Genomic DNA, 25554 nt, shown 5'->3' on the forward strand with positions numbered 1-25554 from the left:
TATGATGAGAATTTTTTTTTTATCTTCATATTATTCATTCGTAGAGGAATAGTCATTAAAAATAGTGAGAAAAAAAAATAAAATAAATTAAAAATCCCGAATCATATATTATCACAACGTAATAATTTCCATCAGTACCGTAACGTATCGCAAATTATCGCATAAATAATTCCACACAATTATCCAAACGCCACAATATTACTTATGTAAATTCAATATCATTTGTGAAATAAAAAAAACAGTAATTGTCTTGATAACAACTGGTTCTTATTTAACCCTTCCACCTAATTTGCATACTAGCCAAGCAGGTGGTAATGCTTTTTATTAGGTAGTTTGTGACTCTATTGTATGTGTCTGTATGTATGTGTGTGTGTGTGTGTGTGTGTGTAGATAATAACACACATCATCACTGTAGTAGACAACACCACACACACACACACACACACACACACACACACACACACACACACACACACACACACACACAGGACTTCCCTTCTTCACCACTTAAAATAACTTTGATAATAACGAAACTCTTTCTTAACACATAACTGTAATCAACCATAAACATCTTGACAACGACACAAAAGAAAATAATAAACATAAAAACACAATGATGTTAAATTAAATGTTTTTGTTTTCGATAATAATGAAAGATTTTTTTTTTCATAATATATCAGAGATTATACACTTGGCTGTTTGTTTATCCATCCATCCATCCATCCATCCATCCATCCATCTATCCATCCATCCATCCATCCATCTATCCATCCATCTATCCATCAAATAAGTCAACCCCATCACAACAACATCAAGACTAATTTAATTATCATTTTTTTTTCCAGTTGTCGTCTCCGTTCTGCATAGTTATCCCCCTCCTGCCATGGACTTCGCTCCTGTGGTCGGCTCAGAGGGACTTGACCCGCCTTAATAAAACTGGTTACCTGTTGAGAATGTTATCATCAAGTACCGTATTGTCATTATGAGGTCTATTATGTGTCTTCTCTTCCACTACATTGATAATGAGATAGAGTTAAAGGTGTGTAATTAAGGATAAGGTATAGTTAAGGTGGTATAATTAGGGTTAAAGTACAGTTAAGGACAGATAATTAGTAAATACAATTAAGGATATAAAATAAAGAATAATATGTACTTAACGACATACAGTATAACTCATAACAACAAAATTATATAACAATTGTAATAAAAACATACAAATCTCAATATGATTTTGTTTCAGTGAGTAAGGCGGTTAATGTTATCTATATTACTTGTGCTGCTCTGTTTTGGGAAGGTCAAAGGTCAAAGGTCAGAGGTCAAAGGTCAGAGGTGAAAACATTAAAAAAAAAAACGGGAGAATTACTGAAGTGGATTGACATCTCCCTCGAGTGAAGTTCAGTGTTGGTACAAAGTTGGTGCTGACATATTGTTGGTGCTGACATATTATTGGTGCTGACATTGGGTAGGTGCTGACACAAGTTCTCCTCCTGCTAGTTTTTGTGGTTGATTATCAGGAAGTCCCTTATTGCTGCCCCTCCCGCCCTGACACCATTCTCCCCCTCCTCCTTCCCCCATTCACCCTTCTCCCCCCCCCCCCTCCTTCCCTCCTCACCCCTAGCCACCCCTGTCTCCCCGTACCTCCTAGGGGAAATTTTTGCGTTGGATAAGGGGTGAAGGGGGGTAGGGAGGGGAGGGATGAAGGGGCAGAGAAGGAAGGGGTAATGGGGTCAGGATGAGGGAGAGATGAAGTGGGTAGAAGGAAGGGAGAGAGGCAAGGATGATGAAGGAGCAAGAAGGAGGGAGCAAGGGGTGATTGAGGATGGACTTGGGAGGAGGAATAGAGAAGAGAAGGGAGGAGAGCAAGGAGGAAGAAGAGATGCTTTAGGGAGGATGGAGAGAGAGAGTAGTGTGGGAGGAGGAGGAGGAGGAGAAGAGAAAGAGAAGAAAGAAGAAGAGGAAGAGAAAGAAGAAGAGGAAGAGACGGAAGAAAAAGAAGAATAGGAGGAGAAACAGAACAAAGGTGAAGAGGAGGAGAGAGAGAAGAATCAAGAAAAAGAGGAGGATGGATAGTAAGCTAATTAAAACTCACATAATACGATTAATTACATTTTATTCCCATACTTACCTGTGTAGGGTCACCTTTCCTTTATTTAACAGGTCAAGGATTTCTTTGTATGGTTATGGCAGGTGTCTGAACCAGGGAGAGGAGAGGAGAGGAGAGGAGAGAAGAGGAACCTGGTGTTGTAATCAAGTGAGTTGTGACTGAGTTATAGAAGGTTGTAGGTGTTGTTGTAATGTGTTTGCGTTGTGATTTGTTCTTGGGATATGTCTATGTTTGTATGTTTTTTTTGTTTAGTTTGTTTATCTTGTAGGATTGGAGTTCGTATATAGTTGTTCCAGTAGTTTTGTATAGGGTTTTGTAAGGGAGTAATTGATTCACTCACTCACTCACTCATTCACTCACTCACTCACTCATTCACTCACTCACTCTTTCACTCACTCACAAACTCACTCACTCACTCACTCACTTGCACACTCACTCACTCAATCACTCACCCATTCGTCCAATCACTCACTGATTCACTCACTCACTCACTGACAGAGAAGACTCAATGCATGATGACGAAGCATTATATGTCTAACTCGCAACTGAGCTAAAAAAAATCACATTATTTTTATTATTCTTTTATGAGTTTATGGTCATTATTTATTTTATTTTACGATTCTATTATTAGTTTTATCACTGTTCTTGCTTCACCCTGTCTTAGTTATCACTGTTCTTGCTTCACCCTGTCTTAGTTATCACTGTTCTTGCTTCACCCTGTCTTAGTTATCACTGTTCTTGCTTCACCCTGTCTTAGTTATCACTGTTCTTGCTTCACCCTGTCTTAGTTATCACTGTTCTTGCTTCACCCTGTCTTAGTTATCACTGTTCTTGCTTCACCTGTCTTAATTATCACTGTTCTTGCTTCACCCTGTCTTAGTTTAGTTATCACTGTTCTTGCTTCACCCTGTCTTAGTTATCACTGTTCTTGCTTCACCCTGTCTTAGTTATCACTGTTCTTGCTTCACCCTGTCTTAGTTATCACTGTTCTTGCTTCACCCTGTCTTAGTTATCACTGTTCTTGCTTCACCCTGTCTTAGTTATCACTGTTCTTGCTTCACCCTGTCCTAGTTATCACTGTTCTTGCTTCACCCTGTCTTAGTTATCACCGTTCTTGCTTCATCCTGTCCTAGTTATCAGTTATCTTCTCGTGGGATAAATTGGTTATTTGTTTTATGATATAATATTTCTTCAGGTATATATAAAGTGAAGGTAAGTTAGTATGTGTAGAGTGTGTGTGTGTGTGTGTGTGTGTGTGTGTGTGTGTGTGTGTGTGTGTGTGTGTGTGTGTGTGTGTGTCTGTCTGTCTTAGTCTGAGGATAATATCTATTTAAATATTATGTTGAAATATTTTAAGCCCTGTTTCATATTATTACTTAACCTTTTACTACGCGTTAACAACTAATTAAAGGTCATTAAAAACTTACCCCTTAAATTAGGTTATATACATCAATAATCATCATTTAATCGAGATAAATCAAATATTAATGTATTGACCAAATACAATAAAATACATGGTAACTTAAATTAATTTATCTGGTTATATAATAAAACTGTAAGTATACATCTCGTTGGCCAGGAAGTATAACAGGAGAGCAAACTATTATGAATCACTATCAATTTATGAAGAGAACTGAAGTAGGAAAATTGTGTACCTCAAGAGAGAGAGAGAGAGAGAGAGAGAGAGAGAGAGAGAGAGAGAGAGAGAGAGAGAGAGAGAGAGAGGGCCGCTTCTGAAGTATGACAGACATCCGGTCATCTAACTGAACACTGGTTAGAAAACTTGCCTTCCCCCTCCTCTCCCTTCTCCCTCTATCCCCTCTCCCCTCTCCCCTCTCCCCTCCCCTTCCCCTCTCCTTCCCTCCCTTCCCTCCCTTCCCCCAGAAAAAATTAATTATCAAGGATCGAATGGCTGTGGCTCAATGAGAACGATATAACTACAATATTGAAGATGTTTTTTTTTCTTCATATATAAATTACTAGAAGTCACCGGATGAGGTAATGCCTGAGGAAGTACTTGGTCTCCTGGTGGTCTCCTGGTGGTCTCCTGGTGGTCTCCTGCAAGAAGTAGCTCGGGGAGTTGCTATCCGCTACGATGGCTTGTAAGTAGCACATCCGCACACTCCACCGACACACACTCTACACCAACACACTCTACACCAACACACTCTACACCAACACACTCTACACCACCACACTCTACACCAACACACACTCCACCACCACACTCTACACCAACACACTCGATAATTATATCATTTTTTTACACCTTTTTCTGTCGAATTTATCCACTACGAAAATAATAAAATTACAATTAAGTAAAGTTACCAATAAAACTATTTTGTGCAACTTGCATTTATCATCTAGGAATGTTACTTCGTTATTGAGGTTGACGCTTTAGAAATACCAATTCTTCTTCTTCTTCTACTTCTTCTTCTTCTTCTTCTTCGTCTTTTTCTTCTTCTTTTTCTTCTTTCTTCTTGTTTCTTCCTTCTTTCTTGCTTCTTCCTTCTTTCTTCTTTCTTCTTCTTCTTCTTCTTCTTCTTCTTCCTTCTTCTTCTTCTTCTTCTTCTTCTTCTTCTTCTCCTTCCTCCCTCCTTCCTTCTTTCTTCTTCCTTCTTCTTCTTCCTCCTTCTTCCTTCTTTCTCCCGGGGCTCATCACACCCAGTACTAGACTATTATACTCAAGTTGGTCAGTTGTGTCGAGGAACAGGTTTCATTCATGCCCTGTGGTTCCTTCTCACCTGAGCTACCATTAGTTCCGTTGATTACATAAAAATATTTGAATCATTTGCTCGAATTAATGAAGCGAGATTAAGTAAGATTAAGTGAGATTATAAGACAAATAGGAACTAACTCGAATATGACTGAGTGAATTAGACCAGTGAATATTTCTCCTGACTGACTGACTGACTGACTGACTCACTCACTAACAAATTGACTGACTGACTGACTGATTAGCAAATTGACTGACTGACTGACTGACTCACTAACACATTGACTGACTGACTGACTGATTAGCAAATTGACTGACTGACTGGCTGAATTTTTAACTGACTTACTGATTGATTGACTGATTTATTGACATATATGTTTACTGTACTGACTGACAATCTGACTGACTGGTGAACTGACTAAGATAACTAACCATCCAACTAACCCACCCACCCACCCACCACCCACCACACCCACCCACCCACTCCACCCACCCACTCACACCCACCCACCACCTCACCCACCCCTCCCACCCACCCACCCACCCACCACCCACTCCACCCACCCACCACTCCACCCACCACCTCCCACCCACTCAAAAACTATATATCTCTTGTCTCACCTTTAATCCCTCCTGATCTTATAATCTAAGTGACGTCAGGTGAGAGTAAGGCAGGCAGGTAACTGTACACACACACACACACACACACACACACACACACACACACACACACACACACACACACACACACACACACACACACACACACACACAGTTTTGTAAATGGCAGGACAATGTGTAACAAAGATGAGAAAGTTCCCACCACCAAACGTTGCTTCCTCTCTCATACGGTGTCTTCTGTCCCTCTGTCTGTCTGTCTGTTTTCTCTACTTTATCTATACTATCTATCTCTTCTTTCTCTCTCTCTGTATTCTCTCTCTCTCTCTTGTCTCAAGGGATGAGTTAATAAAACGCAGGTTGTCTCATCATTTCTTGTTTTTGCTGTTGTTTGTGACGTGAGGGGAGGGTGGGTGAGGGGTGAGGGGTGAGGTGGGGAGGAGGTGGGGTGGGGTGGTGAGGGGGAGGTGGGGTGGGGTGGGGGGGTGGGAGGGGTCAGGTGGGGAGAGGGAGGTGGAGTAGGGGGGGTGGATGAAGGGTGGGTGGGGGAGGGGGGGGGGGTGGGTGGAGGGGGGGGTGGGTGAGGGGGGGGGGGGAGGGAGGGTGGGAGGGTGAGGGTGGGTGAGGGGAGGGTGGGTGAGGAGAGGTGGGTGGGGGGGAGTGGGTGGGGAGGGGAGAGGTGGGGTGGGTGTGGTGGGTGGGGAGGGTGGGTGACGGAGATTGGGTGGGGAGGTGGGTGGGAGAGGTGGGTGAGGGGAGGTGGGTGGGGGGAGGGTGTGGGGGGTGGGGAGATGGTGGGTGAGGGAGATCGTGTGATGGGGAGGTAAGAGAGGGGGTGGGTGAGGAGGGGGTGGGTGAGGAGAGGAGATTGAATGGGGGTGTTGGGAGTGGGTGAGAGAGGGTGAGGTGAGGAGAGGATGGGTGACAGGGAGGGTGAGGGAGAGGTGGGTGGGGGGTGGGGGAGAGGTGGGGAGGGAGAGGGGTGAGGAGGGGGTTGTGGTGGGTGGGGATGGGGTGTGTATGGTAGGGGATGGATGGTGAAGATATGCGGGTTGGTCACTCCATCACCACACCATCTACCATTACCACCATACCATTACCACACCCCATCACCACACTTCCATCACACCATCACCACCCACCACACCACACACACCCCATCACTACACGTCACCACACTCCATCACCACACCATCACCACACCATCACCACACCATCACCATCACCACACCATTAACCACACCCCATCACCACGCCTTCACGCTGCTACTCACAGTAGAAGACCGTGTGAATCCTCATGCAATCCACTTGTGCACCTCAAATCTGTGCACCACCACTTGTGCACACTCACAGACGCACACTCACGCAAGTCTATGCACAATGTTCCTGCACTCACTTGTGCACACCTCACACTCACACCCACTTGTGCACTCCAGCAGCAGCAATCTGCACACTCACGCAGGTCTGTGCACCTCCCACTTGTGCACATTGCACCTCTGCACACTCACGCATCTGTGCACCTCCACTTGTGCAGTCTGTGCACCTCCCACTTGTGCACACTCACGCAGGTCTGTGCACTACCCACTTGTGCACAGTTAAGTGCTTCAGAAACACATTCGTCCTTCTGTGCTAAATAATATGTACACATGTTCATTTACACTGTATCTGCTGCGGTTGTCTTTATCTACTGATTAACGGACGTACATTGGTGTACACTATACACATGTACGGATAATCACGTGTAGACTCGTACAAATTTTCTTACATACTACTACTACTACTACTACTACTACTACTACTTTGCTGTCGCTCAAAATCGAGTATGACGATCATCCAGCTATGATACGATGATATGAGTTATTTAGGATGTCACCTTCATTGGTGAGTTTTGAGATGACTAAAGAGGCGGATACGGGACCGGCAGAGTCGTTCACAGAAGTTACACGTGTGGAGGGCTACATCTAGTGCGGGAGGGGCGGCGGCAGCGTTTTCCACACACACACACACACACACACACATGTATACGTACATAACATCGACATAGTCACAAAGCCATCACACATCAACCACTAATAGTTCACATCAAGGCTTTCTCAGGGTTACATTCCTAATGCCTGTACTACCTCAAGGTTGTATTCTGGTCCTTCTCAAGCAATCACGCTCACTTCATGAAAGACTACGCCCATGTCCACGCCCACTCTCATACCCACACCCACAACCACGCCCACTCTCATACCCACACCCACAACCACGCCCACACCCATGCCTCAGCAAAGACTTGATGCCCACACATGTACTTATATCTTCACACACACACACACACACACACACACACACACACACACACACACACACACACACACACACACACACACACACACACACACACACACACACACACGTAAACTATAGAAGAAAAAAATATTATATCAAGTAATATTTTCTAATAACACTTTGACTTTACTGTGATTTTCGGCATAAGATTACCTGAACCTAATCTGATGTAAAATAAGGTTATAACAAAACTATAATTACCTTTTATAAAACGTTACAACACCTCACATAAAACACTTAACATCTCTCCAAATTAATCCTTAGCTTAAACCCTATAATTTGGTTTAAAAAATTTCTCCTTTATATTAAACTCTTAAATTATATATTAGTTAAGTTTCTTTCGGGTTTTTTTTCTTCCTCTTGTCAGTTATCTGATAAAGAAATGAAGTTATTATCTGATTCTCGTATTAAAGAGGTGGACAAAGCCTTACTCAGTGTGATACGCGCCCTCCCTAACCTTTAAGATAAACCTCGATGCAGAAATTGGCCATTACACCTTTTTGCTAATACATGCAAGATGTTATTAATTATGACAGTCGCCTCCTCCGCCCGTGTGATCCGCCTGATAACATCCTACACGCTGTATCGTAACAGTTATTGCTCGCTGAGGAATTACTTCACGGATATCTGACGGTAATTTTTTTTTCTTTTGTGTGATCCTTAAAAGAACGCAAAAATCGTGCTGACTGGATGCGATAGGTTTGCAAGAGGGTCCTTGATTGGCCTATATTTACAAAAGATTCTCTGATTGGCTTATATTTGTGTGACGTCGTTGGATTGGTCAAGAGGACTGGCCTGGAGGTCCTTGATTGGACAAGGACTTCGCCTTGGGAGCTACACAATACTAGTAATTTCAAGCACTTTGAAGGGCGTCGGTGGATGGTGTTGTGAGGGAGGGGTTGGCTGGAGAAGATTAAGCAAGGGTTATTATTTTCTCTCCCTGTGTCTCTCTCTCTCTCTCCCTCTCCTCCATCCCTCTCCCCTTGTCCCTCCCTCCTCCCTCCCTATCCCTTTCCTCCTACCTCTCCCTCCCTCTCCAAGCCTCTCACCCACTCGCTCGTCATGTGTCTCAGAGGGACACAAATAACAAGACTCGCTGTTCACTGTTTTGATGTCGAACGTAAAACAAACTGAAGACAGTGTCGACCTAGGTTAAAGACAGTGTCGACCTAGGTTAAAGACAGTGTCGACCTAGGTTAAAGACAGTGTCGACTTAGGTTAAAGACAGTGTCGACCTAGGTTAAAGACAGTGTCGACTTAGGTTAAAGACAGTGTCGACCTAGGTTAAAGACAGTGTCGACCTAGGTTAAAGACAGTGTCGACTAAAAGACAGTGTACTTAGGTTAAAGACAGTGTCGACTTAGGTTAAAGACAGTGTCGACCTAGGTTAAAGACAGTGTCGACCTAGGTTAAAGACAGTGTTGACTCGGGTTAAAGACAGTGTTAATGCTTGAATAACCTCATACTGTAGATAGATTTATTGATGTCCTTCACAGTATGTCTATCTGTCTGTCTGTCTGTCTGTCATTAAGTTGATAAAGAAAATGATTATAAAAGACTCTCTCTGCTATAGGAACTGATGATGAAATAGATTACCATAAAATAAATTACATAAATAAACAAAAATGAAAAATACAAAGTTAAAAATAGAGAAAAAAAATCCTTTAACTTCACTTGAAAAAAAAATTAACTACTTACAAAAAAAGTATAAAAAAGTATGAAATTACAGTACCTAATACCTATAAAAAAGTGTATACTGAATAAATTGAAATATTATACATACACATACCTCAAAAGGCAAGATAACTATAGGAGAAATAAATATATTTTCATTGATGTTATAAATCTAAATATATCCAAATTTAATGCCGAAGTTATCATTAAGAAGATAATAATGGCATAAATCAGGAGAAATAAATTAAGAATATTAAATCTTTACATCCAGAGTGAAAGTATAGAATATATTATCAGGAACAAGAATAGTTATTAACGATTAGGTGAAGATACGAATCAGGATGAGAGGAGGATGAGGCAAGAGGAGGATGAGTGACTCGGCGTGATCGTGCTGTTCAGGATAGGTGGAGGATAGGTGGAGAATGAGTGTGGGGGGATTAATGGAGAATGGATGAAGGCTAGATAGAGGATAGATGGATGAAGGCTAGATAGAGGATAGATGGATGATGGATGAAGGATAGATGAAGGATAGATGGAGGATGAATGGGGTATGGATTCTGAGGGTCCTAGAAGAGGGAGATGAAAGATAGCAGAAGATAAGGATGAACTGCAATGAATTAGAATGAAGGAGGTGAAGGATAATTAAGGATGGCTGATAGAATCCTTGACTTGAGAAATGAGGGAATAGTGGAGGATGGAGGATGGATAGGAAAGGAGTATTCTACGTAAATGAAGGATTGGTGAGAAGGTGATATCCTAAACGAGGGAAAGGAGAAATAAAACTCAAGGATGGAATTAGGATGGAACTAAACGAAAACAGAGGAGTATTTATTCTACCTGATCCCTATGGTACCCCTGAGTACTAGAGAGACAGGGTTAGACAGTAGAAAGCTCCCTAGTTGAGGGAATTGAAGGATTGGACAGATGGAGGATAGAGGAGTAGGGTGTATCTAGGATGAGGATATTATGAGCCCTGGAGGTAATGGGATGGGAGGGAGGGGGTGTTCTTCCAGATGATTTGTGTAATACGTGGAGTGTGTCTTAGCAAAATGTACACACACTTGGTTAAATATTTTCGTAACATTGTCCTCACGAAGTTTTCAAAAATTTTTCTGAGACATCCTGTAAAACTCTTCCTCCTATTCTGTCTTTTCTTACCTATTCATCCTCTCCTTCTCCTTTCCCTTTTACTTCCTTCCTTCCTTCCTTTCCTCCCATCTCCTTCCTTCGCAACACCTCTCATCCCCTCTCTAACCCACTCCAATTACTTTCCCCAACTTACTCTCTTCTCTGATCCGTTTATCACCCCCCTCCCCTTACCCTCCCCCTTTCTCCAACCCTCCACCTCCCCACCACCACACAAATCACCCACACCCGTCGGTAACCACACCCCTCCCCCCCCCACCCCTGATCGTCATAACAATCTCCCAACAAGCCTCCAAAGATTTCCAAACAATAAACACACCAAAAACGTTCCGCTCTTAAGATCAAAGGAGGTGAACCCTATCAGAATTTATATCTCGCTAAAATAACCCAAATGATTGCCAGCGTAATTGTTGTTCTGCTTCTATTTTTTATTTTTTTTTACTCCAGGTTTATAGTTAGAGGCGATAGTTTCCTGAGGCCGCGGTTAGTGTGATGATTGGGTGTGTGTGGGTAGGGAAGGGAGGTAGGTAGAGAGGGAGGTAGGTAGAGAAGTGAGGGAGATAACGGAGATACGGTCACGTCTTAAGTTTCCATGGGGCCAATAAGTGAGAAGAGGAATTTCAGAATGTGTGAGGGTTTCTCCCGTAACTGATCCAGGTGAGGTCTGAGGAATACTGTGCCTGTGTATATCTAGAGACAGGTACTTCAAGGTGCTGGCTGTTTAGGATGTTGGCTTTTAGAAGGTGTTGTAACTTAGAGACATACGAGCTTTACAAGGTATAGGTATTTAGGATTAATTAATAGTTCCTAAGGTATGTAGGTATGTGTGATAGATAGATGCCCAGGTGTGTAGGAGTTGATTGATAGATAATTAATCAGGTGTGTAAGTTTAGAGTGATAGATAGAGATTTTTTTATGTAGAATTGACTACTGACTAGCAATACATACATACATACATACATACATACATACATACATACATACATCAAGGAAATTCATAATACTAAAACTAATATTCAAGATGAAAAGCAAGACGAAGAACGGTGTCACAGTGTGTGTGTGTGTGTGTGTGTGTGTGTGTGTGTGTGTGTGTGTGTGTGTGTAATAATAATAATAATAATAATAATAATAATAATAATAATAATAATAATAATAATTAACGGTTTATTGAAAAAGTTCTGCAGCCCGAAGGCTGAAAATATACATTAGAAAAAAATAACTTATTACATACAAAGACATGGGGTGGGTGGGTCGCTTAACAAAAGCTTTCACTACTGAAAGGAGAAGGAACATGAATTGAACATACAAATTATTATAGTTTACAGTTGATGGTCCGGGCTGGTCTCTTGCCATGCTGTGTGAGGTCACATAGGCCTCATGGTTCAGTAACTCGTCTGTAGGTGTTGATTTGAAGGACCTCACGTGGTCATGGGGACACCGTGTGGTGTGGGGTGGTGTCACAGTGTGTGTGTGTGTGTGTGTGTGTCCACAATTTAGTTATTTCAACACTGTCTGCTGGGGAGACTCTTGGAGGTAAGTGTTGGGTGTAACCTCCCTCCCTCCCCCCCTCCCTCCCCTCCCCCTCCCTCCCCTCCCTTTCTGTGCTATAACCTCAGGTCACAGCAACAAGGAACGTGACAAGGGGGGAGGGAGGGTGAGGATGAGGGGGGTGAATGGTGAAGGGGGGGAGCAACTGAGGAGGTGGGAGGGGGTAGGAGAGGGAGAAAGGAGCATGGTAGGGGTGAGGGAGAGGGGGAGATAAGGAGGGAGAAGATAGGAAGGGAGAGGCCGAGGCATTATCGCAACACTAGCCTCCCCAACCTCTCTCCCCTTCCCTCTTTCCCCTTCCTCCTCCCCTTCCCTCTCCCACTCCCCTCCTCCTCCCCATCCCTCCCACTCCCTCCCTCCCACTCCCTCTCCCTCCCCTCCTTCCCACTCCCTCCCTCCTTCCCACCTCCCTCCCTCCCCTCCCTCCCTCCCACTCCCTCCCTCCCTCCCTTCCAACTCCCTTCCTCCTCCCCTTCCCTCCCACCTCCTCCTCCCTCCCACTCCCCCTCCCACACCCTCTCCTCATCATTCGCTCCCACACCGTTGCCTAATCCGTTCCTGATGGCCGGATATCCGTTCTCTTGACCGGATAACTCGGTGGCCCCGTGACCGGACAATTCCGTGGCCTCCTGACGGTACTAATTCCGTGGCCTCCGTGACCTCCGTGCCTCCTGTACTCAGCATGAAAGCGTAATGTTATGTAATGATATGTGCGTTATTTGCCGGGCTACATTGTGTGTTTTGTGTGGGGGAAAGTGATGTGTGTGTGTGTGTGTAATAATAATAATAATAATAATAATTAACGGTTTATTGAAAAAGTTCTGCAGCCCGAAGGCTGAAAATATACATTGGGCATAAATGACTTATTACATACATTGGTGGTTTAACAAAAGCCTTCATTAGAGAAAGGTAAAGGAACATACAGTGAACATACAGATTAATGTAGGTGTTGAACAGCAAAAACGTAGTGTAGTAACTCCCTCCCAGATGGTGTTAGGAGGGACCTCACGTGGTGTAGTAGTTCCCTCACAGATGGTGTTATGAGGGGCCTCACGTGGTGTAGTAATTCCCTCACAGATGGTGTTATGAGGGCCTCACGTGGTGTAGTGGTGTTAATCCCTCACAGATGGTGTTATGAGGGGCCTCACGTGGTGTAGTAATTCCCTCACAGATGGTGTTATGAGGGGCCCCACGTGGTGTAGCAATTCCCTCACAGATGGTGTTATGAGGGGCCTCACGTGGTGTAGTAATTCCCTCACAGATGGTGTTATGAGGGGCCTCACGTGGTGTAGTAATTCCCTCACAGATGGTGTTATGAGGGGCCTCACGTGGTGTAGTAATTCCCTCACAGATGGTGTTATGAGGGGCCTCACGTGGTGTAGTAATTCCCTCACAGATGGTGTTATGAGGGGCCTCACGTGGTGTAGTAACTCCTTCACATATGGTGTTATGAGGGGCCTCACATGGTGTAGTAATTCCCTCACAGATGGTGTTATATGAGTGAGGTGTGGTTCCAGGCCTTCCTATCGTAGACGGATTAACACATCGCTGGTAGTTGGGTCTCACGGGCCGTTATCACTGGGTACCTGGGACCTCACTGTGTGAAAGGTCAACTTGGGTACCACTGTTACTGTTGAGTTGTTCTCACTGACTTAAGCACTGTTCACCACTGTTCACCTCTGTTTAACACTGGTTCCATTTCTTTCCTAAATGAAATAGTAACTTCTGGCGTGAACTTGTTGATATTCCGGTGGGGAGGAGGGTTCAGGGGAGGGAGTTGGTATGGGCCAACATAACAGTTGACCTGGCTGCTCCGAGAGGAGCGCCAGGTACGTCTTGACCCTTCGGTGGTCAAGGATGTAGTGTGTGTGTGTGTGTGTGTGTGTGTGTGTGTGTGTGTGTGTGTGTGTGTGTGTGTGTGTGTGTGTGTGTGTGTGTGTGTGTGTGTGTGTGTGTGTGTGTGTGTGTGTGTGTGTGTGTGTGTGTGTGTGTGTTTGTGCATTTTAATAATCGTATCTCTGTGCGTATGTGTATATATGTGTATATTTGTGTGTAAGTCTACGTCCGTGTGTATGAACGTGTATATCGGCCCACACGAACAGTCACGAAATCACTCTTTGAGAGAGAGAGAGAGAGAGAGAGAGAGAGAGAGATGTAGTTATTTGTTTGTTTGTTTTAATGTTCAGGTTAGTTTCAGAGATAAATATTGAACGTACTTAAAAAATTACAAGTAATAAATTAGACTAGAAAAATAACAGATAAACAAAAGAAGAAACAAATTAAAAAGACAATATAAAGTTTAGAAGAAGTTGAATAATGATGATAAGAATAATAGATAAAAATATAGTCACTAAAAAAGAATGAAGAGGAACCGTGAAAGAAATAGGAAGTAAAAAAAAAGAAAATGTAAAAAAATAAAAAAAAAGTGCAGGGAGGACTGAGGTATTTGTGAGGTGAGGGCGTGGTTGGTCACGTTTATATACGGTCTTGTGTTCTTCCTGTTCCATCACTCACGGTTCCTTCACACGCCTCCCTCTCACTCTCACACGCCCCCCTGGCACGCCTCCTCTCACATACCTCCCTCCTCACACTCCTCCCTTGCACGCCTCCACCTCACACGCGGCACCTCCAGGGACCCTTCCAGGGTTCGTGGCGCTCCCAGGGACCCTCCCAGGGTTGGTGGCGCTCCCAGCGACCCTCCCAGGGGCGGCGGTGCCACCAGTGACCCCTTCAGGGGCGGAGGCGCCACAAGTGACCTTTCCAGGGGTGGCGGCGCCCCCTGGGACTCTCTCAGGGATGGCGGTACCCCTGGGAAACCTCCCAGGGGCGGCGGTGCCACCAGTGACCCCCCCAGGGGTGGAGGCGCCACCAGTGACCTTTCCAGGGGCGGCGGCACCCCCAGGGATCCTTCCAGGGACCCTCATAAAAGCGGCGACCCCAGGGACCCACCCAGGGCAGTCCCAAACTAAACTGATTGGTGGACTATTATTTTAACCCACCAAATTACAGCCAGTAGGAGAAGAGAGTAGCCAGTCATCGCAATGCCACAACTTATGTTTTCCTGTTGGATATTATTCTCCGTTACCTTTCTCAGGATGCGATGATACCGGAAATGTGATGAGCGGTGTACTTAGATTTCACAGAGTTCTAAATAGAGCAAAAAACTACTGAATCCAGTGGCCCTACAGGTTCTTCGCTCCCAGAGACCCTCACAGGGGCTATGGCGCCCCCAGGGACGGCGCCGCCCACAGGGGGCATCCCATGGGTGACGGGGGGGCTCCCAGGGGCGACGGTGCCCTCAGGGGCGACGGTGCCCTCAGGGGCGACGGTGCCCCTAGGAGCCCTCGCAGCGGCCGCATCACCCCTAGGGGCCCTCCCAGGTGGGTCTCTGGGGGTGCCGTCGCTCCTGGGAGGATCCCTGGGGTCGTCGCCGCTTCTGGAAGGGTCCCTGCGGGCACCATCGCCGCAACGAGGCCCCCTGGGAGTGCCGCAGCCCCTGAGATGGCTCCTGGGTGCGCCGCTACCGCTGGGAGAGCACCTGGATGCGCTACCGTTGCTGGTGGTACCAATGCCGCCGGGAAGGTCCCCAAAGGCGCCAGCATCATTGGGAGGGCCCTTGGGGGCGCTGCCGCAGCTGGAAAGGTCCCTGGGTGTACCAACCTCCATGGAAGGGTCCCTGGAGTAGCTGAAGCCCTTGAGAGGGGCGTCACAGCCCCTGGGAGGTTCCTTGGGGTCGCCGCCTTCCCTGGGAAAGTCCCTGGGGGGGCCGTCGATTATGAGGGGGTCTCTCGGGACCCCGCCGCACCTGAGAGGGTCACTGGGAGGGTCTCTGGAGGCGCCATCGCCTGTGGGAGGGATTCTGGGGGCCTAGCCGCCCCTGAGAGGGTCCCTGGGGGCCCCATCGGCTTTGGGCGAGTTCCTGGGGGCTCCACCACCCCTGGAAGGGCCCCTGGGCGGTGCTGCAACTGCTGGGAGAGTCCCTGAGGAGGCTGCCAACCCTGTGAGGGTCCCTGGGATATTCCCTGTGGACGTTACCGACCCTGGGAGGGTCCCTGGGATATTCCCTGGGGACGTTACGGACCCTGGGAAGGTCCCTGGGGGCACTACCGTGCCTAGAAGGGACTCTCGAGGCACTATCATCACTGGGAGTGTCCTTGAAGGCACCACAACCCCTGGGAGGGCATCTTGGGGACGCCACCCTCATGAGAAGACCCCTGCGGGCGCCGCCGCCACCACTGGGAGATACCCTTGGGGCGCTACCGCCCTGCGAATGGTCCATGGGGGAGCCACCGCCACTACGAGGATCCCTGGGGGAACCACCACCCCTGGGAGAGCCCCTGGGGGCACCGCCGACGGTGGCGGAGCCCCCTTGGGGCGCTACCGCCCTTGGGAGGGGCCCTGGGGTCGCCGCAGATCTTGAGAGGGCCCCTGAGGGGGATGCCACTGCTGGGAGAGCCACTGGTAGCGTTGTCGTTCCCGTGAAGGTCCCTGGGGGTGCGACCACCCCTCGGAGAACCCCTGGCGGCACCGCCGCTTCTGGGAGGGCCCCTGAAGGTGCCAAAGCCCTTGAGAAGGCCCATGGAAGCACCGTCGCCCCTGGCAGGGCCTCTTGGGTCGCCACAGCCCCTGTGAGGTTTTCTAGGGCTACTACCACCCCTAGGGAGGGCCCCCGGAGGTGCTGCAGCCCCTGCGAGAGCCCCTGGGTGCACCGTCGTCCTAGGAGGGCCACTGGAGAAACCATCGCTCCTGGGAGAGCTCTTGGGGGCACCGACGGCCCAGGGAGGGCCCATGGAGGCGCCGCCGCAAGTGGGTGGGCCTCTGGGGGCACCGCGACCCCTAGGATGGTCCCTGGGATCCCTGCCACCACTGGGAGGTCCCCTGGAGGCGGCGCTGCCCCTACAAGGGCCGCTGGTGCCGCCACCGTCCGTGGGTTTTCCCCTGGGGGTGCAACCGCCCTGAGCACAGACGTTGGGGTCACCGCTACCCATAAGGAAGGCCCCTGGAGACGCCACCGCCGTTGGGAGGGACCCTTAGATGCACCGTTGCCCATGTGAGGGCCCCTAGTGGCGACTGCGCAACAGGGAGAGCCCCTGGCGGTGCCACAGCCCTTGGATGGGCCCCTGGCCGAGCCCCAGCGCCTGGGAGGGACCCTGAAAGCGTCTCCGCCCTTGGGAGGGACAACGTCAGCCATAGAAAGGCGTCTGGGGGTGCCACTTCCCCTGGGAAGGTCTTTGGGGGCGCAGCCGACCATGGAAAGGCCCTTAGGTTAACTACAACACCTAGGGACGACCCCTAGGGTGCTGCAGTCCATTGAAGGAGCTATTGCGTGTACCGTTGCCCCTGGGAGGCCCTTCTTAGGAGAGCCGCCGCCATTGAGAGGGCCCCTAGAGACGTTACCACCCATAGAGAGGGCCCTTGGAGGTGCTGCCGCCCATGGTAGGGCCCCTAGTTGCGCCGTCGCCCCTGTGAGGCCCCTGGAAGAGCCACCACACCTGGGAGGGCCTCTGGGGGCAACACCACCCTTGGGTGGGCTGTTGGGGGCACCACCACCCGTGGGATGGCCCCTGGGGGCGCCGCCGTTCTTGGAATGGCACCCTGGGGCGCCACTGACCCTGGCAGGCGCTGGAGTCCCCGCAAACCTCTGAGGGCCTCTGAGGGCGCCGCTTTCCTTGGGAGGAGCCCGAGTAACGCCTCAGCATCTGGGAGGGTCCCTGGGATGGCTTCTGGGGGCGCCACATCCCCTGGCAGGGCCCCGGGGAGCGCCGCCACCCCTTAGTTGGGCTACAGGGAACGCCGCTGCCCTTGTGAGGGCCACCGGGTGTACTGTCGCCCCTGGGAATCCCCCTGGGAGTCTCGCCACCATTGGGCCTCTGGGGGTGCTGCTGCCCGTGGAAGGGCCACTAGGTGCGCCGTCAATCCTGGAAATGCCACTGGGAGCGACGCACCTGGTAGGGAAAATGGGAGGACCCTAGGAAGCGCTGCCCCTGAGAGGGTCCAGGAAAGCGTCTCCACCCCTAAGGAGAGCCCCAGGGGCCCCGCTGCCCTTGGGAGGGTCCCAGGGGACGCTGCCGCCCCTAGGGGGGCCCTGGGGACGCCAGAGCCTCTGGAAGAGGCCCTAAGGATACCACAGCCCCTGACAGGGACACCTGTGGCCGCCGTTGCCCCTGAGAGGGCCCCGGGGAGCGGCGGCACCCCTAAGTTGGGCCCTTGGGGAAGCCACTGCCCCTGGAAGGGCCGCTGGGTGCGCTGTTGCCCCTGGGAATGCCCTTGCGAGCGCCGCACCTGTTAGGGCAAATGGGAGGGCTCCAGGGAACGCTGACCCCGTAGGGCCCCTGGGGCAGTTGGTTCTGCACTATTTAGAACAATGGGAGATATGACGTTAAATAAATACACCGCCCACAACATTTCCAGTATCATCTTCCTCATGAACAATGTGAAGGAGAATAAATATCGAACAGGAAAACATAAGTTGGGGTGTTGTGCTGACTGACTGCTCTGTTCTCCTATTGGCTGTTATTTGGTGGATTTACATTTTAGTCCACCAATCAGAGTTAAGTATGGGATTGCCGGTAGTATGCAATATGTACGACACCACAACCAAGGAAGCAAAAGGGATCCTGCGAGGGGCCGCCTCTAATAGGGCCCCTGGGATCGCTGCCGCCTCTGGGAGGGCTTCTGGGAGCCCCGCCAACCATGGGAGGGCCCCTCGGGGCTCCACAGCCCCTGGAAGAGGTCCTGGGGGTGTCACAGCTCCTGGTAGGGCCCCGAAGGGATCCGCCGGTTTTAGGAATGCCCTTGAGGGCGCCACGGCTCCTGAGAATGCCCTGGGGGTGCGACAGCCCCTGGAAGAGGCCCTGGGAGTGCTACAGCCCCTGGCAGGGCCCCTGGGGGCGCGACAGCCCCTGGAAGAGGCCCTTGGAGTGCTACAGCCCCAGGCAGGGCCCCTTGGGGCTCAACCGACCCCGAAAGTGACCCTGCGGGCGATGCCGCCCTAGCAGGGCTCCTGGGAGCGTCGCCGCCCCTGGCAGGGCCCTTGGGGTCACAACTGCCCTTGGGAGGGTCTTTGGAGGCATCGCTGGTCTTGAAAAGGGCCTCTAGAGACGTTACCACCCATAGAGAGGCCCCATGGGGGTGCTGCCGTCCCTGGTAAGGCCCCTGGGTGCGCAGTCGCCCCTGGAAGGCTCGTGGGGCCACCACCACCCCTGGGAGGGTCCTTGCAGGTTCGCCGGCCAATGGTGGGACTTTGGGGGCGCCCCCACCCGTGGGATGGCCCCTGGGGGGGGCCACTGCCCCTGGCAGGGTCCCTGGGATTGCCGCCACCCCTAAGGAGGACCCGCCTCCCGTGGTAGGGCTCCTAAAGACGCCGCCACCCTTGTGAGGGCTCCTAGTACCGCCTCAGCATCTGGGAGGTCCCTTGGGAGCGTCCACGCCCCTTGGAAGACTCCTGGGGCGCCATCGCCCTAATAGGGCCCCTTGAGACGTCACAGCCCATGTCAGGGGCCCCTTGGGGCGTCGCTGCCCTTGAGAGGGTCCAGGAGAGCTTCTCCACCCCAAAGGAGAGCCCCAGGGGCCCTGCTGCCCTTGGGAGGGCCCCACGGGGCGCCGCCGCGCCTAGGAGGACCCTGCGGACGCCAGACCCTCTGGAATAGGCCCTGAGGATACCACAGCCCCTGACAGGGACACCTGTGGCCGCCGTTGCCCCTGAGAGGGCCCCGGGGAGCGCCGGCACCCCTAAGTTGGGCCCTTGGGGAAGCCACTGCCCCTGGAAGGGCCGCTGGGTGCGCTGTTGCCCCTGGGAATGCCCCTGCGAGCGCCGCACCTGTTAGGGCAAATGGGAGGGCTCCAGGGAGTGCTGACCCCGTAGGGCCCCTGGGGCAGTTGGTTCTGCACTATTTAGAACAATGGGAGATATGACGTTAAATAAATACACCGCCCACAACATTTCCAGTATCATCTTCCTCATGAACAATGTGAAGGAGAATAAATATCGAACAGGAAAACATAAGTTGGGGTGTTATGCTGACTGACTGCTCTGTTCTCCTATTGGCTGTTATTTGGTGGATTTACATTTTAGTCCACCAATCACAGTTAAGTAAGGGATTGCTGTTCGTACGCAATATGTACGACACCACAACCAAGGAAGCAAAAGGGATCCTGCGAGGGGCCGCCTCTAATAGGGCCCCTGGGATCGCCGCCGCCTCTGGGAGGGCCCCTGGGAGCCCCACCAACCGTGGGAGGGCCCCAGGGGGCGCCGCCGCCCTTGGGAGGGCACGGGGGACTCCACAGTTCCTGGAAGAGGTCCTGGGGGTGCCACAGCTAATGGTAGGGCCCCTAAGGGATCCGCCGCTTTTGGGAGGGCCCTTGAGGGCGCCGCTGCTCCTGAGAGAGACCTGGGGGCGCCACAGCCCCTGGAAGAGGCCTTGGGAGTGCTACAGCCTCTGGCAGGGCCTATTGGAGCTCCACCTTCCCTGAAAGTGCCCTTGCAGGCGATGCCGCCCCAGGCAGGGCTCCTGGGAGCGTCGCCGCCCCTGGCAGGGCCCTTGGGGTCACGACTGCCCTTGGGAGGGTCTTTGGAGGCACCGCCGGCCTTGAAAAGGGCCTCTAGGGACGTTGCCACCCATAGAGAGGGCCCATGGGGGTGCTGCCGTCCCTGGTAAGGCCCCCGGGTGCGCCGTCGCCCCTGGAAGGCTCGTGGGGCCACCACCACCCCTGGGAGGGTCCTTGCAGGTTCGCCGGCCAATGGTGGGACATTGGGGGCGCCACTGCCCCTGGCAGGGACCCTGGGATCGCCGCCACCCCTAAGGAGAACCCGCCTCCTGTGGTAGGGCTCCTAAAGGCGCCGCCACCCTTGTGAGGGCTCCTAGTACCACCTCAGCATCTGGGAGGTCCCTTGGGAGCGTCCATCCCCCTGGAAGGACCCCTGGGCGCCATTGCCCTTAATAGGGCCGCTTGGGACGTCACAGCCCATGTCATGGGTCCCTTGGGGCGTCACTGCCCCTGAGAGAGTCGAGGAGAGCATATCCACCCCTAAGGAGAGCCCCAGACGACCTGCTGCTCTTGGGAATGTCCCAGGGAGCGCCGCCGCCCATAGGAGGGCCCTGGGGACGCCAGAGCCTCTGGAAGAGGCCCTGAGGATACCACAGCCCCTGACAGGGACCCCTGGGGGCGCCGTTGCCCCTGAGAGGGGCCCGGGGAGCGCCGGCAACCCTAAGTTGGGCCCTTGGGGAAGCCACTGCCCGTGGAAGGGCCGCTGGGTGCTCTGTTGCCCCTGGGAATGCCCTTGCGAGCGTCGCACCTGTTAGGGCAAATGGGAGGGCTCCAGGGAACGCTGACCCCGTAGGGCCCCTGGGGCAGTTGGTTCTGCACTATTTAGAACAATGGGAGATATGACGTTAAATAAATACACCGCCCACAACATTTCCAGTATCATCTTCCTCATGAACAATGTGAAGGAGAATAAATATCGAACAGGAAAACATAAGTTGGGGTGTTATGCTGACTGACTGCTCTGTTCTCCTATTGGCTGTTATTTGGTGGATTTACATTTTAGTCCACCAATCACAGTTAAGTAAGGGATTGCTGTTCGTACGCAATATGTACGACACCACAACCAAGGAAGCAAAAGGGATCCTGCGAGGGGCCGCCTCTAATAGGGCCCCTGGGAACGCCGCCGCCTCTGGGAGGGCCCCTGGGAGCCCCACCAACCGTGGGAGGGCCCCAGGGGGCGCCGCCGCCCTTGGGAGGGCACGGGGGACTCCACAGTTTCTAGAAGAGGTCCTGGGGGTGCCACAGCTAATGGTAGGGCCCCTTAGGGATCCGCCGCTTTTGGGAGGGCCCTTGAGGGCGCCGCTGCTCCTGAGAGAGACCTGGGGGCGCCACAGCCCCTGGAAGAGGCCTTGGGAGTGCTACAGCCTCTGGCAGGGCCTATAGGGGCTCCACCTTCCCTGAAAGTGCCCTTGCAGGCGATGCCGCCCCAGGCAGGGCTCCTGGGAGCGTCGCCGCCCCTGGCAGGGCCCTTGGGGTCACGACTGCCCTTGGGAGGGCCTTTGGAGGCACCGCCGGCCTTGAAAAGGGCCTCTAGGGACGTTGCCACCCATAGAGAGGGCCCATGGGGGTGCTGCCGTCCCTGGTAAGGCCCCCGGGTGCGCCGTCGCCCCTGGAAGGCTCGTGGGGCCACCACCACCCCTGGGAGGGTCCTTGCAGGTTCGCCGGCCAATGGTGGGACTTTGGGGGCGCCCCCACCCGTGGGATGGCCCCTGGGGGGGGCCACTGCCCCTGGCAGGGTCCCTGGGATTGCCGCCACCCCTAAGGAGGACCCGCCTCCCGTGGTAGGGCCCCTAAAGACGCCGCCACCCTTTGAGGGCTCCTAGTACCGCCTCAGCATCTGGGAGGTCCCTTGGGAGCGTCCACGCCCCTTGGAAGACTCCTGGGGCGCCATCGCCCTAATAGGGCCCCTTGAGACGTCACAGCCCATGTCAGGGGCCCCTTGGGGCGTCGCTGCCCTTGAGAGGGTCCAGGAGAGCTTCTCCACCCCAAAGGAGAGCCCCAGGGGCCCTGCTGCCCTTGGGAGGGCCCCACGGGGCGCCGCCGCGCCTAGGAGGACCCTGCGGACGCCAGACCCTCTGGAATAGGCCCTGAGGATACCACAGCCCCTGACAGGGACACCTGTGGCCGCCGTTGCCCCTGAGAGGGCCCCGGGGAGCGCCGGCACCCCTAAGTTGGGCCCTTGGGGAAGCCACTGCCCCTGGAAGGGCCGCTGGGTGCGCTGTTGCCCCTGGGAATGCCCCTGCGAGCGCCGCACCTGTTAGGGCAAATGGGAGGGCTCCAGGGAGTGTTGACACCGTAGGGCCCTTGGGGCAGTTGGTTCTGCACTATTTAGAGCAATGGGAGATATGACGTTAAATAAAGACACCGCCCACAACATTTCCAGTATCATCTTCCTCATGAACAATGTGAAGGAGAATAAATATCGAACAGGAAAACATAAGTTGGGGTGTTGTGCTGACTGACTGCTCTGTTTTCCTATTGGCTGTTATTTGGTGGATTTACATTTTAGTCCACCAATCACAGTTAAGTAAGGGATTGCTGTTCGTACGCAATATGTACGACACCACAACCAAGGAAGCAAAAGGGATCCTGCGAGGGGCCGCCTCTAATAGGGCCCCTGGGATCGCCGCCGCCTCTGGGAGGGCCCCTGGGAGCCCCACCAACCGTGGGAGGGCCCCAGGGGGCGCCGCCGCCCTTGGGAGGGCACGGGGGACTCCACAGTTCGTGGAAGAGGTCCTGGGGGGTGCCACAGCTAATGGTAGGGCCCCTAAGGGATCCGCCGCTTTTGGGAGGGCCCTTGAGGGCGCCGCTGCTCCTGAGAGAGACCTGGGGGCGCCACAGCCCCTGGAAGAGGCCTTGGGAGTGCTACAGCCTCTGGCAGGGCCTATTGGGGCTCCACCTTCCCTGAAAGTGCCCTTGCAGGCGATGCCGCCCCAGGCAGGGCTCCTGGGAGCGTCGCCGCCATGGCAGGGCCCTTGGGGTCACGACTGCCCTTGGGAGGGTCTTTGGAGGCACCGCCGGCCTTGAAAAGGGCCTCTAGGGACGTTGCCACCCATAGAGAGGGCCCATGGGGGTGCTGCCGTCCCTGGTAAGGCCCCCGGGTGCGCCGTCGCCCCTGGAAGGCTCGTGGGGCCACCACCACCCCTGGGAGGGTCCTTGCAGGTTCGCCGGCCAATGGTGGGACATGGGGGCGCCACTGCCCCGGCAGGGTCCCTGGGACGCCGCCACCCCTAAGGAGAACCCGCTCCCTGTGGTAGGGCCCCTAAAGACGCCGCCACCCTTGTGAGGGCTCCTAGTACCACCTCAGCATCTGGGAGGTCCCTTGGGAGCGTCCACGCCCCTGGAAGGACCCCTGGGCGCCATTGCCCTTAATAGGGCCGCTTGGGACGTCACAGCCCATGTCATGGGTCCCTTGGGGCGTCGCTGCCCCTGAGAGGGTCCAGGAGAGCATATCCACCCCTAAGGAGAGCCCCAGACGACCCGCTGCTCTTGGGAATGTCCCAGGGAGCGCCGCCGCCCCTAGGAGGGCCCTGGGGACGCCAGAGCCTCTGGAAGAGGCCCTGAGGATACCACAGCCCCTGACAGGGACCCCTGGGGGCGCCGTTGCCCCTGAGAGGGGCCCGGGGAGCGCCGGCAACCCTAAGTTGGGCCCTTGGGGAAGCCACTGCCCGTGGAAGGGCCGCTGGGTGCTCTGTTGCCCCTGGGAATGCCCTTGCGAGCGTCGCACCTGTTAGGGCAAATGGGAGGGCTCCAGGGAACGCTGACCCCGTAGGGCCCCTGGGGCAGTTGGTTCTGCACTATTTAGAACAATGGGAGATATGACGTTAAATAAATACACCGCCCACAACATTTCCAGTATCATCTTCCTCATGAACAATGTGAAGGAGAATAAATATCGAACAGGAAAACATAAGTTGGGGTGTTATGCTGACTGACTGCTCTGTTCTCCTATTGGCTGTTATTTGGTGGATTTACATTTTAGTCCACCAATCACAGTTAAGTAAGGGATTGCTGTTCATACGCAATATGTACGACACCACAACCAAGGAAGCAAAAGGGATCCTGCGATGGGCCGCCTCTAATAAGGCCCCTGGGATTGCCGCCGCCTCTGGGAGGGCCCCTGGGAGCCCCACCAACCGTGGGAGGGCCCCAGGGGGCGCCGCCGCCCTTGGGAGGGCACGGGGGACTCCACAGTTCCTGGAAGACGTCGTGGGGGTGCCACAGCTAATGGTAGGGCCCCTAAGGGATCCGCCGCTTTTGGGAGGGCCCTTGAGGGCGCCGCTGCTCCTGAGAGAGACCTGGGGGCGCCACAGCCCCTGAAAGAGGCCTTAGGAGTGCTACAGCCTCTGGCAGGGCCTATTGGGGCTCCACCTTCCCTGAAAGTGCCCTTGCAGGCGATGCCGCCCCAGGCAGGGCTCCTGGGAGCGTCGCCGCCCCTGGCAGGGCCCTTGGGGTCACGACTGCCCTTGGGAGGGTCTTTGGAGGCACCGCCGGCCTTGAAAAGGGCCTCTAGGGACGTTGCCACCCATAGAGAGGGCCCATGGGGGTGCTGCCGTCCCTGGTAAGGCCCCCGGGTGCGCCTTCGCTCCTGGAAGGCTCGTGGGGCCATCACCACCCCTGGGAGGGTCCTTGCAGGTTCGCCGGCCAATGGTGGGACTTTGGGGGCGCCCCCACCCGTGGGATGGCCCCTGGGGGGGGCCACTGCCCCTGGCAGGGTCCCTGGGATTTCCGCCACCCCTAAGGAGGACCCGCCTCCCGTGGTAGGGCCCCTAAAGACGCCGTCACCCTTGTGAGGGCTCCTAGTACCGCCTCAGCATCTGGGAGGTCCCTTGGGAGCGTCCACGCCCCTTGGAAGACTCCTGGGGCG

The 25554-nt window shown here is 52.6% G+C and overlaps 5 protein-coding genes across 5 annotated transcripts; 2 read left to right on the forward strand and 3 right to left on the reverse strand.

Moving 5' to 3' along the window:
• Positions 1 to 4105: 4105 nt before the first annotated feature.
• LOC121875535 (basic salivary proline-rich protein 3-like) lies at positions 4106 to 15109 on the forward strand. Its single transcript, XM_042380116.1, has 2 exons — positions 4106 to 4206; positions 14785 to 15109. The coding sequence occupies exons 1-2, from the start codon at positions 4106 to 4108 to the stop codon at positions 15107 to 15109; spliced, it is 426 nt and encodes a 141-aa protein (XP_042236050.1).
• Positions 15110 to 15287: 178 nt separating this feature from the next.
• Positions 15288 to 15806, reverse strand: LOC121875536 (basic salivary proline-rich protein 1-like). Its single transcript, XM_042380117.1, has one exon. It carries the CDS (start codon positions 15804 to 15806, stop codon positions 15288 to 15290), a length of 519 nt encoding a protein of 172 aa, XP_042236051.1.
• A 148-nt stretch (positions 15807 to 15954) lies between these two features.
• Positions 15955 to 17391, reverse strand: LOC121875537 (translation initiation factor IF-2-like). Its single transcript, XM_042380118.1, has one exon. The coding sequence runs from the start codon at positions 17389 to 17391 to the stop codon at positions 15955 to 15957; it is 1437 nt and encodes a 478-aa protein (XP_042236052.1).
• A 2133-nt stretch (positions 17392 to 19524) lies between these two features.
• On the reverse strand, positions 19525 to 21108 carry LOC121875538 (basic salivary proline-rich protein 2-like). Its single transcript, XM_042380119.1, has 3 exons — positions 21008 to 21108; positions 20413 to 20938; positions 19525 to 19959 (listed from the first exon to the last, which is right to left on the reverse strand). Exons 1-3 carry the CDS (start codon positions 21106 to 21108, stop codon positions 19525 to 19527), a joined length of 1062 nt encoding a protein of 353 aa, XP_042236053.1.
• A 2132-nt stretch (positions 21109 to 23240) lies between these two features.
• LOC121875539 (small nuclear ribonucleoprotein-associated protein B'-like) lies at positions 23241 to 23714 on the forward strand. The gene has a single exon (XM_042380120.1). It carries the CDS (start codon positions 23241 to 23243, stop codon positions 23712 to 23714), a length of 474 nt encoding a protein of 157 aa, XP_042236054.1.
• The last annotated feature ends 1840 nt before the right edge of the window (positions 23715 to 25554 follow it).

The sequence above is a fragment of the Homarus americanus genome, unplaced genomic scaffold (assembly GCF_018991925.1).
Source record: "Homarus americanus isolate GMGI-L3 unplaced genomic scaffold, GMGI_Hamer_2.0 scaffold39158, whole genome shotgun sequence".
Classification (NCBI taxonomy): Eukaryota; Metazoa; Arthropoda; class Malacostraca; order Decapoda; family Nephropidae; genus Homarus; species Homarus americanus.

Coding starts and splice junctions, on each gene's coding strand:
- LOC121875535 (XM_042380116.1), top strand. CDS start 4,106: ATGCCTGAGGAAGTACTTGGTCTCCTGGTGGTCTCCTGGTGGTCTCCT. Junction 4,207..14,784: donor GCTATCCGCTACGATGGCTT/GTAAGTAGCACA, acceptor GGACCCTTCCAG/GGTTCGTGGCGCTCCCAGGG.
- LOC121875536 (XM_042380117.1), bottom strand. CDS start 15,806: ATGGAGGTTGGTACACCCAGGGACCTTTCCAGCTGCGGCAGCGCCCCC.
- LOC121875537 (XM_042380118.1), bottom strand. CDS start 17,391: ATGGTCGGCTGCGCCCCCAAAGACCTTCCCAGGGGAAGTGGCACCCCC.
- LOC121875538 (XM_042380119.1), bottom strand. CDS start 21,108: ATGGGCTGTGACGTCCCAAGCGGCCCTATTAAGGGCAATGGCGCCCAG. Junction 20,939..21,007: donor ACCTCCCAGATGCTGAGGTG/GTACTAGGAGCC, acceptor GGTTCTCCTTAG/GGGTGGCGGCGATCCCAGGG. Junction 19,960..20,412: donor CAGGAACTGTGGAGTCCCCC/GTGCCCTCCCAA, acceptor TTGCCCTAACAG/GTGCGGCGCTCGCAGGGGCA.
- LOC121875539 (XM_042380120.1), top strand. CDS start 23,241: ATGTACGACACCACAACCAAGGAAGCAAAAGGGATCCTGCGAGGGGCC.